We start from the raw sequence: 12,032 nt of genomic DNA, 5'->3' as shown, positions 1-12,032 counted from the left end.
TGAAACATCAACCCTTTACAAAAGTTTGCTGACAAGTAAATTCCCTAATGAGTTACTGAAGTTGTGACCTAATTAAACCCATCTATTTGCACCTTGTCATTCCTCCAGTACAAGAGGGAACAGGGGATGGAAAGGGCATAATTCACTGTTTCCTCCAGTGTACCCTAAGCACCCATATATCCTCCTGGCTGGCAATGGTGTGGCATGGAGACTGGAAGGAAGCAGGGCTGGTAGCAAGATCAGACACATTTTTTGGCACAAGACAGCAGACTTCCCAAGAGAGGAAAGACAAACTCACCTTTTCCAATTTATCCTTCAGCCATCCGTCACACTTTCAAAAGACAACTGCACCAACAGGCCTTATATGCAGGCACATGCCTTGCTTTGGTCTGCGGCTCTACACTGTGATATAGTGGCAATTTTTTCATCCAAATGTGTAATTCTGCTCTGGGTCTGCAGTTTAGCACTCTGCCTCCTCAGCTCTGTGGCAGGTAACTGTCTCCAGGGACACACAGTTCACCTGGTAGTATTTACTGCACTTGTCACCTCTGGCCAACAGCAGAGGACTGCTTAACACAATTTTGATTGCTTTGGCCCTACTCAAGCAGCCATGAGTATCCTATTCATCATCACCTCCCCCCTTTTCTTGTTCTGATGACCTCATAAGCAAAATAGATCAAAATGACTCAAAAGAAAAAGAGAAAATCCTTGAGCTTGAGTACGTTTTCTGCTTTTATTTGTTTTATTCTATGATAAATGGAAAAATTTCAGCACAGAAGAGAAAGGATCAGCAAAGTACCCAAGCTTATATTTTCAAAGTGATTGGGCTGAGTGATAATCAGCATTCAGTCATGAAGGATCTGCTTAGACATGTATTAATGTGCATTTGCTTGCAAGCAACCAAGCCAATCAAGCACACAGGATTAGATACTGCAATAAATTTCAGAAAATGGTATTCAGGTCATTCTCTCTTCCTCCTCTCTCCTCTTCTGTCCTTTCACCCTTAAAAGCCCAGTGTTAGTTACAGCCTATGGTTCATGTTTGCACAGAATATATAAATCAACTTGCTTAAAAATGCAAGTAATTTTCAAGACAGAAATCTTGGGATAAGATACAAGAAATATCTACTATTCAGAATTCTGACCATTTGCACCCAGCAGCCTAGCAACATGTCATCCAACTGATATTCATTAGTATGCTTGACTGACTGACATCCCACCAGTCCAAGACGCACACTTGTTTTTGTGTTCCCCAATTTGAGGCACTGAATCATAGCATCTAGTAGAAAATGCAGGTAAAAACTGCTTTCACCAGAAGTATCCATGTACTCAGTGTATTATACCTATTCCAGCTGCAGAGTCCACTTTAATGTAAGTCTGCATAACTATTTCATCATACACAACTCATTTATATGGTATGAGGATAGCAATGTCAGCACATACCTTCCGAGGGCCAGTGTTTTTCAGCTCAAAGACATCCATGGTGTAGTTGACCCTGCGACCGTAGTGGTCGAACTGAACATTTCCAGTCAAACCTTGTATTCGAACCTACAAATAGAAGAAAAACCATTGTGAAGATCCAGTCTTATGCTTTTTACTTCAAATGTCACAGAGCAGTACAAGTTATCCTGGCTGCATCCTTAGATTACCATAAGAACCCTACTGTAGAACAGTTCAAAGAAATAAAGTTGGCTGCTTTCTTTATATTCTTTTTTCCTGTCAAACCATGCTCAAAACAGGCTTAGATATGTCAGTATCTAACTGCTAACAAAGACAAAAAGTGGACCTTCCCTTCTTTCCTGCTGCGCAGATCAACACCTTCCAGCTGCAGGTTCTAAAGAGAAATACATTTTTTACTATTCTCATCACTCCTGGGTTCATATGAAAAAAGCCTAAAGGAAGTCTGGCCTGAGCTCACGTGTCTTTTTAGCTCCCACTCCCTCTTGACAACAACCTTAGCCCCAGCAAAGCAGTTTACTATCAGGGAAGATAATACAGGGCTGATATGGATAGACCTTGAAAAGGGTGTTTTCAAAGCATTAGAATGAAGAAGGCCAGTTGTGAAGCCTTAAAATTGGCTGTGGCAGTTTCCCACCACCAGTGCCTCAGCTGAAACCAGAACACTTTTTCTTTCTTTCAGCACTTAGTTGTGTCACTGAAGGATACCCAAGCAGTGGTCCTTGTCCCAAAGAAGTCGTGGCCATATTGCTGATGGCTTTGATTTTACCAGGATCTGGCCATGAAAACCTCTCTGGCAGAATTTGAAGTCTCATGCCGTCTGCCTGAACACAGAAGTATGACTTAATGTTTTTCTCCATTGTTACAGATCTGTGCATCTGCACAGAATATGTGAAGCATACAAAATGCTTTATTTCTCTCCCTAAGAGTCAGGATGTGGCTTGAAATCACTCTTTCCCTCTGTCCATTTCTATCTACTGATTTTTCTCCAGGACTGAATCCTTGGCTTCCAGGCACAGAGCTGCCAGCTCTGTCAGCAGTCACTTCTCCTCAACAGTTTCTCCTGAGTGGAGTCTCCTCATTTGCAATGATTTAAATTCTACTGCAGGATTTTTATTTTTGTTACTGTCCCATTCAAAGGAAAGGCTAAATCATCTTGACAGAGATCTGGAACTTTCTAGGCATCCATATTCATCAGGAATTCAAAATCCTGAAATAACCCATAGCTCTGGGTTATTTCTTTTTAAAGAAAAACGCCTGAAACTACCTATGTGATTTCCTTGGGAGAAGTCTACTTTTATTGAAGATGACAGAAACATATTTGAAAGGTTATATTATGTGGTTATACCTTTTTTCTTAAATGACAATATCTGTACAGCCAGGTTATTTGCAATAGTAACAAATGAACTCAGCAGTACAGTGGAGGAAGTTCCAACTATCTCAAAAGATCTAACAGTACCTTCAAATAGTAGTAGTTCCTCTTTGCCTTCATTCCAAGTTACAAATCAGAACAACCTGAACAGTCCAACCTGCTTGCAATTTCCAAGCAAAAAATAATTTTCCCTCTCCTATTACTACCGTAGTGTATACTGTTCTGCAAGTCATAATAGCGTGCAACTGGTATCCAAAATTCTAAAAGATCACTAGAACAAAGCCTCCCCTTACCTGTTTTAATGTCCTCTCCATATCAATTCCTTGACCCCATGGGGCTGCAGGGTTGGCAAGACAATCACCAGCATTTCCTCTCCTTGAAATATCAATTTTCTGTCTTCTAAGATTACGGAAAGTTTCAGCCATCACAAGTACTCCATCATATGTCAATGCAGATGTATACTAAATAGATAGACAAACACAGCCCTTCAGAGTTGACAAAAAAAAAAAAAAGTGCTGTTTCAAGATAATTCTAGTTTGATTCATTATGCAGCCGTTTCTATACCTTCATTTAGAAAACAGCTCTCCTCAAAATCAAAAGCAATTTTGTCTAAGGGACAAATGTAGGACATTCCAGTAGGTACAGCTTTAAAATTGTATTTCCTAAGGGTAGAAAAATCTGCATCTTAAGAATTAATTAAAAAGAAAAAAAAAATTAAACTTGAAATATTCAAGTATTTTTCCTTTTTTTTTTCCACTTGTCTTACACAATAGGGAATAACCCCATCCACCCAACCTACTCAAAAAAAAAAGCAAACAGTAACTCACTGAGAAAAAAAAAACCTGAAAAAATGCGCAGCTGATGAGCAGGCATTCAGGCTACTGGAACTGTTAGGAATGATCAAGAGTAGATTGCTCCTATTGGAAAACCTGTGTTGGATCTCTACCTGATAGGTACCCTGAGCAGTCTGTGTTTCTACACTAACTACAGCAACTGCTCTAGGTAGATAGCATGCCAAACGAAACATTTAGAACAAGTCTTGGGCAGATGTTAGCCTGGAGCCACATAAACAAAGGGGTGCTTTCTCAGTATGGTCCTCTGATAAAAATAATGCATCAGGAAATGTTGTTCACATGCTCAGGGCTGCTGCTGATAGGCATGCTAACTTCCAAAATTCAAATTCCATTATTCAAATCTAATTTCCTTCCTTTCCTTTGTCTTGAGATTATAAGGTCTTTGAGACATGATTTATCTTTATAGCTTCATATTTTGGTTATCCTGAGATGAATTATGTGTGATTCCAATTAATCATGCTGACTTCTCAGAAGCAGACAGAATAATCCTGCTTTTGTAACAAGGTGTCCTATAGGTAGAATTTTTTCTGTCACCAGTAACTGGGGAGTCTTCATTCCAAGCCCTTGGTATTGGTTTGTTTCTTTTTGTTTTTTGGGGTTTTTTTTAACATACATTTTTGAAGTGCCACTGAATTCTGTAGCTATGTCTTGTAATACCCATGTTGATGCTCTCTCTAGACTTTACCAAAGTACCAATGTCCCAGCCAAGGGAGGGCTGGTTGCTTATCTTTGCATAGTGCCCAGCACAAAGGGGCCCATTTTCAAGCATGTCTGGCATGCATTAGTGCATATAATAACAGAACTACTTTGTTGAACTCATATTTACAGCTGTGCTGTGATTTGCCTGCCAGGAAAATTACATGTTAAAAAAATATTTTTTATCACTCTGTGAAGGATTAGGAAAGAGGAACTCTGGGATGAGATTTAACTTTAAAATCATGCCTGCTTGTGATTTCTACATGAGGATTTGAGGTGGAAAATTTCCAGAGGAAACCCCATACGAAAATTTAAAGGTAGCAAATTTACAGTTAAAGTAATATCTCATCCAGAAGAATTCATCTGTCAGGAAAGATCTGCACTCCAAAGAAACCTAGATAATTAGACTAATTAATGTAAATTTTATTGAAATTAAGTTGTCAGTTAAGCATTTGACCTTTATCTGCTGTCGGTAATGGGGTGAAGTTGGAGAATAAATGACAACAGACATTTAAGTACATCAGCAAAATGTGTTGCAGTTTTCATTTCCACCATACAAATGTAAGGATAGGCATGATTAATGGCCAGTAATAGTAAGATCAACTGCCTTCTCCTCTGCCTAAATATTAAAGTCTTCATTCATGTATTCAACAATGTTAATAAGAAATTAGAACACTGGAGTGATATCTTTGGTAGTGCTTCAGATCGGGGAGTACCTTTGGTGGGGTCTCAGATCCTGGGTATTCTCTCTGGTCCAGTTTCTTCCAGCGCTGCATCAGCTTAGTTACCATTGGGGTACTGAAATCCACTAGCTGAAATCCAGTCACATTGGCTCCCCCATGCATAAATCTCTCCAGAGAAATATCTTTGAATCCCTAGAAAATCAATTTAAGATTTTTTTTTCCCTCCTACGCCACTGTGGGTCCAATCTGTTCTAGGTCAGCATGGCAGCATAAAGAATGCACAACAGCAGGATTCCATTAGAAGGCAAAATTTTAAACCAGGAAATAATGTTGAACCTTCATTCATAACTTCCATTTGTGCAATAAAGAAAAAAAAGCAAAGAAATAGATTTGCCACATTATTGCTAGGGTGGTCTTGACAGCTAAGCAACACATTGTTGGGAATGGCAGACAGTTTTTGAAGAAGTGCCTTTGGCAAATAAACTGAAAAATGTCTGCAGAATATTAAAGGCTTAATCCAATTTCCATTAAAGTTGTCAGACTGGAATAAGCACTGTACTAATGCTTTAAAAAATGCATCCCTTTTTTTTTTGCATGTTAAAAAATGAACAACCCTACTCTGTAAATACATTTACTCCAGTCTTCCTTGTTTAGACTGAAAATGAGATAATATATTAGACATTAGAAGGCAGAGACAGCACATGAGGATCTCACTGTTAGTGCAAGGAAAACAACACCAAAATAACACTTCTGTTAAAAAGGATTGTGATAGCTCTTAGATCTGTTATATATTGAAAACCTAGAGTGAATCCCAACACTGAAAGAGAAGATAAAGCACATACATCTCCTGACCTATTGGTTTCTCTGGCTAATCTGTTCAGCACAATTCTTTACTAGAATTTGCCTTTAGAGACAGAACTGAACTTCAACAAACTGCATAACACAAACTGTTCAAGCACTAAGAAGCAAGCATAAATCTTTCTCCTTTCCTGGCTGCTATGTCTAAGGTTAGCTCAGAAGCATCTTATTTTAATTTTCTTAAATTCCTTTGATTGATACTTATCAGTGAAAATACAAGTGAAAATCTAGAAATATTTAGGAAAAAAAAATTGTGCGGTACTGGGGAAAGGGCCCAATATCCCAGGGGAAAAGCACTTGTTAAGGACAGAGATTTGATTCATGTCCCAAGGGTTACTGACAGTAGCTATAAAAGGTGACGCATCAGGACGTTGTATTACCCACATAATTGAACAGACAGTAGATAACAAAGTGTGGCCCTGCTGAAGTAGATCAGATGTGCCTGTCTCCACTGCATACCTCACTAGCAGATTACTGCAACATCCAGTTCCTTGTTTACAGCAACTATTTTACATGAGAAAAATTACTTGGGGAACTATAAAATTGTAATGTCGAAAAATCTAATTTATAAGATCTAAGAGTACAGATGTCTCATTTGCAACACCTGAGCCTTTAAATATAATCTGAAGTGGTACTAAGTGAAGGTTCAAGTGCAGCAAAGCACAACAAAATATTTCACGTCAACTAAAATTCCTTGAGGGTGAGTAGAAAGCAAACAGTTTAAAGCATGCATTATACTCTGTCCTACATTCACTGTGCTTTGCCAGGCAGGTATTTTGGCTTAAAGAATGAGTCATTTAAATAATAAAATACTGCATTTGCTCTTTCTTTGCCCTCTTCTGAAAATTAGCTGTGTGAATGTCCAGTTTAGCCTTAAAGTAAAAATACTGAAGTAGTAATTTGACTGGAAATAGCTGATCTTACTAGAAAATACATGTTCCCTGGGGAATGTATAAAAGTTATCTCTAGAATTCTTGTGACAGTAATAATAAAAAGATAAGTCAAAAATCATTATAGTTCTAGATTAATTCAGCTCCAAGATACATGTATCAGTTCTTTCTCCTACCTTGATTTTGATAAAATTTAGGAGTACTACTTACTATATTACTGTGCCCTTCATATCTAGATAGCTGCAATAAGAAACCCAAGTTCTTTTACACATCATAAAGAATGTATTATGTACAAGTACATATTAGAGACAAATGGGAAATGCTGTGTGAAGTGCTATAACTTCAAAGGAAAACTGAGTGTTTCACTTACCGAGTAGGGGTATAATTCTAGAAAAGTATCTTACCAGGTTGGCAACAATATAATGGTATCCTTTAACATGCTTTCCCACGCTCACAATCTGTGGGAGAGAAATAAGACCAAAAAGGAAAAACAATGTCATACTGTTTTCTCTATAAAGGTGCTTTCATAGAAGTCTAGATATAAACTGAAATATATAGCACTGGTAATATTAGGCTGGGAGTCTTTTTGCAATAATGTAACTATAACTTTCCAGGGGCTTAATAATGGGAAAAAGCTAAAATTACAGTGAGTAAAGTAATGAACTGGTAATCTGAGTGCCTTCTTATTGAAAATGTTACTGTAGTATATACTATTTTACCAAATAGAGCAATTATCTATGGGATACAAACTCAAAAGGAGGAGATGTCACACTAGATAGAAAGCCTACCCCCTGATTTACTTTTTTATTTAAAATAAGTGCAGAATTTATGAATAAAGTGAGGGCTCTGATAAGAGACTGAGCGATCTGAGCTGCAGCCTATAAAAAGGACTCTGAATTTGCCATCTCTTCAGAACAGTGAGAGGTTCCATTGTTTAATATTAATTTTCTCATGTTTGTGAATACTTTGTTAAATAAATGGTTTTCTTCCACTTCTTTTGAAAGAGGTTTATGTTTCCAAAGAGGAGGGGGAGGGGCTGCTTGAATTTGCTTTCTAGAGGGACCCCGTTGGAGACTTCCTTCCTAAATTTGCCTGAAACCGGGACAATAGTCTACAATTAAAGTGCTTGTATTTAAAAACCAAAACATAAGCCTAAAAAATAGCAAAAGACACTAGACACCCAAGCCCTGACCAGATTGTTACCCTTGGTATAAATGAATTTTAGACTTAATAAAACTCCTAGATCAGTGATTTATTACCACTGCTGACATTTTATTGGGCATGGTAGAGATGGAGAAGTCACAACTTCGCCTATTGTAAGCTCAGTACATGCGAGGAGGATACTCTCAAGTAATGAATTTTCCCATATAATAAAAATTTTCAAGTCCTGGCTTGAAACTGGCTTCAAAAGAATTATGATCCCTGATCCCAATCAGGATTATGATCTGTGATCCCAGTAAAGCTCACACATCTGTACTCATTCAGCAGTGCACGGTAATATAATATTTGCCTCCTCATTAGAGGGAAACTCATATAGGGTAAAAAAATTACATTTTAAAATAAATACCACATCACAACCTGAGAGTTATTAAGTGGACTGACATAATATAAAATCATAGAATCACAGAATGGTTTGAAAAGACCTTACAGATCATCTAGTTCCAACATCTCCCAATTCTTTCTCCTCGGATCTGTTCTTAATGTATTCACCTTCATCTTGGGCAAATCTCCTTTTGAGATTTATTTCTGTGCTTGTTCCTAGGAAATGCATGTAGATACTACTGCAGAATTCTTGGATTTGATGTGAATAATACATACCATTTCTGAAAAACCTGAAATTTGATATTTTAATTGTATTATCTCAAAACTTGTTTCTTTGGTTGAGTGACACAAGTACACAGTTATGTATCGCAGAGATGTCTTAACTTCCCTTACAGTCAGTGGAAAGAGCAGCCACTTTGAGGAAATGATTCAGCTTATTCTAAAGCACATGTGTAAAACTAATTAGACAGCTTGTGCCCTGAAAGTGTGTATTTTTCTGCATTGACTAGAAAGAGTTGATGGGGATTAGCTTTGATGCAGACACCTACATTTTATTTCCCGAATGTTAACTGAGATGAATTTCACCCAAAAAATGTTGATTATGTTGACAGAAAAGAAAAGTAATGGCTTCTATTTTCAATCAAGATTGGGTACAATTCTGACTTTGAATTTGGAAAGTATTACAGCTATTGATCACACAGATTTTGAAAACTGGGAATTGGTTATAGTCCTGGGAAAAAGTGCCTGGTTAGTGAAACAGTTTTCTGTGAACATGTCATAGTTTTGAATATCCAAACTAGACATGCTGTCACCTTTCTTTCTCAAATACTCAAAGATGCAGAGTAGGATCTACAAACCAAGATATAAATTCTTGCTACCTGAATCACCCCCTTTTACTTCACTGCATTTCTGCCCTGAGGGACATTGAGGCAATGAACTCAAGTGGAGCTTGACGGCTATTCAGTCTGGAATGTGAAGCCTCTCACTTTCCTTCTCTGTGCTTTAACTTGTTAAGAGTGGCTAAAGTTTTGAGATGAGACCTCAACATTCCATTAATGTAAGACTAGATATTACCCAGAAGCCAAAACAGGCCTGAGATTTTTGTCAGGTGACAGTGTTCCAGAAAGCCTTTGCTACAGAAGTTCATTAAGTCTGGGGGCACTTAAAAAACCCAGGTACTTCCTTGTGCATGTGTCAATTCAGACCAACAGGCCAAGTTCAATCACAGCCCAGAGGGAAGGCAAAGTGGCATTGTCTAACATCTACATTAGCAAATAGGGCAGCTGGTGGGATAAGATTGTGCAGCAAGTGTTGCTGCTAAGGAGCTGGCATCCCTTGCATACATTTCAGGGATTTACAATGGACTCCATCTAACCTGGTCACCAGACTGAACTCACACTACACTTCAGGGCACATCTTGTTTAGCATCATCCAAATAAAAACCAGTTCATGTATTTTGAGTCCAAGCCCATTATCTTAATGTGAAACTCAGGAACCAGGAGAATGACTGCAAAAAAAAGCATGTTCCAGCTGAGATATTTTGTGTTCCTGTGGGCTGCACTTTCTTAGAGAGACCCTGAGCATCTGTGAAGCAGGTGACAGATTCATGCAGCACATGGCTGAGCAGTCAGAACTCCTTCATTTCAAAAGCAAGGTCCTGGAAGAGAGGGCAGTGCTGCCACAGGGACCTTTGGTGGCTCTGTCAGCGAGCTTCACACAGCTTTCACACTGTGGGCAGCTGTGAAACCTAGCAGGGCTGAGGCATCGGAGCTGGGCTGTGCCTGTCACACAAGCAGTGAAACACCAGGAAACTGCAGATACTGTGGGGCAGGGTCATGGTAGGTCAGGAGGAACCCTCTGCACGTGTAACTGTGCTCTTCCCTGCTTCAGGATGCTCTGATTCACAGCTGTCCCAGTGCCAGCAATCCGGGGCAGTATGCAGTATTTACGCGTTATGCACAACAATACTTATGGGCTATACAGTACCTCCTCACTTACACATTCTAAACATTTGGTTTCACTCTATACTCCCACTCTGGCTTCTTAAACACCACACAAACATAGTGCACCTGGCTTTTGTCACAGTGGGAGTTTAGGGTGACCTCAGCTTGCTCAGGGAGATTTTAGGAAGAAACTGCTGGGAAGGGTAAACCTTGCTTCTTTGGGAAAGGCTGAGAGCAGCTGTAAGCAGGACGCTGCAGTGGCTTTTGGACATTGATTTTTCAGGTTTTAGTTCAATGACCAAGGTGACTAGTAACTACAATTGGAGCTTTTTTATACTTTTATTTGTAAAATTGAAGAAATTATTAAATAATCATCAGTGTTAAGAAGAATGAGTAAGAAAATATAATCTGCTTCCCAAATTGCTATTAACAAGGAAGACAAGAGTCATTCCATATATTACCATGTAGTCACACTATTGGTGAATATCTCATTTCTGTAAATGAAACAGAATAGAATAAATAAAAAAGTGAGATATTAAGGCCATTAGGCTATCAAGTTTATTTCAGAATCTAACACAATTTTTTTGGCTGGTTTTTCCCCCCAAATATTACTGTTTATGTAAGTTTCTGCAGAAACGTGAACTTCAAAGAAGTTCACTGTTCTTCACTGTTCTTTCAATTTAGCTGATCAATAGCCTGGTCTAGGAAATACAGAAACTGTTCCACTCTTGGGAAGAAGGGCTACCAGTGTCTGCTTTGATTATTTTCTTTTTTTTTTTCCTGTGTGTGGCAAGGTCACTGACTTTGATAAAACCATTTGCAAACTTGCATCAGCATCTGAACAGAGAATCTGGCCCCAGGTCATCTTCTGTTCTCTACTACTGTGAAATGGATATTGCACATAACTCATTTTAAAATAATGCTTAGCTTCTGTAGCATGAAATGTCCCTTGTTATGATTTACAGAAGATGGAGGTCAGTACAGCTGGAGTGAAAAGGACTTATTTTCAGTTAAATCTCTTCAAAGGGTGATAGCTGTGCATTACCAATCGGACTTTAACAAAGGTTTTCCTCTTTGGTATTGTGTCACAATACACTGCCTTAAGAAAAAGAACACCTGCAATAAAATGAAGGCTGTCTAATGCAATATAAAAAGAGTGGAGACTTGTTAAAGACAGAAGATTGAGACCTGACCTGAAATATTGCAGCAGAAATGGTGATGATGTAAACCACAACTGAAGTGGGATTTTACGCAATATCTCAACCTACGATAAATCTTCCACAAAGCCATAAAAACAGCAATTGAGAAACAAGCCTAATTTTAACAACTAGTGCCCAGAAAAGGGCATTCTTATTGGAGAAAGGGTGGACAGCCATTAGAGAGGATGCTAAAAAGGCAGAAAACAAAGCAGATGTGGCTCTGTTTCTCTTGCAAAGGCAGGTGCTGAGCTGGAACAGGGCTGTGCACACCCGCCCCTCTCATGGCTGGGCAGAGAACGATGCTTCCCACACAGAACCCAGGCTTATCAGCAGCTGGCAAAGCAGACAGCCCTGCTCAGTGCAGGAAGCTACAGGGGAAGAAGACCTGGAGAGGTGGCTCAAAGGTCATTAACCAGTGCCCTGCGCATAGCTATTTGCTTCCTTCTGCTGCTGAAGTTGTGCCTACTCCTATCCTAAACAGGATGTGGAGACTTGCAAGGAAAAAGGAAATGAGGAAAGAGATGAAGGGTGTAAGAAG

At 38.8% G+C, this 12,032-nt stretch overlaps 1 protein-coding gene across 6 annotated transcripts in view; it reads right to left on the bottom strand.

Annotated features, from left to right (window-relative positions):
• The window catches only part of GRIA4 (glutamate ionotropic receptor AMPA type subunit 4), a 214,983-nt gene that overhangs the window by 67,274 nt on the left and 135,677 nt on the right, over window positions 1-12,032 (bottom strand). For all 6 annotated transcript variants that reach the window (XM_054272071.1, XM_054272066.1, XM_054272070.1 and 3 more), the window contains exons 5-8: window positions 7,215-7,268; window positions 5,096-5,254; window positions 3,123-3,290; window positions 1,443-1,547 (exon numbers count right to left, since the gene is read on the bottom strand). In XM_054272071.1, the coding sequence (XP_054128046.1) occupies window positions 1,443-1,547; window positions 3,123-3,290; window positions 5,096-5,254; window positions 7,215-7,268 (486 nt within the window). The remainder of the gene's footprint in view (window positions 1-1,442; window positions 1,548-3,122; window positions 3,291-5,095; window positions 5,255-7,214; window positions 7,269-12,032) is intronic.

Source organism: Melozone crissalis, unplaced genomic scaffold (genome assembly GCF_028551555.1).
Source record: "Melozone crissalis strain CALT ecotype California unplaced genomic scaffold, PUWL_Pcris_2 ptg000013l_1, whole genome shotgun sequence".
Lineage (NCBI taxonomy): Eukaryota > Metazoa > Chordata > Aves > Passeriformes > Passerellidae > Melozone > Melozone crissalis.
The sequence above is the reverse complement of the archived record's forward strand: the minus strand, read 5'-3'. Positions and strand labels throughout refer to the sequence as shown.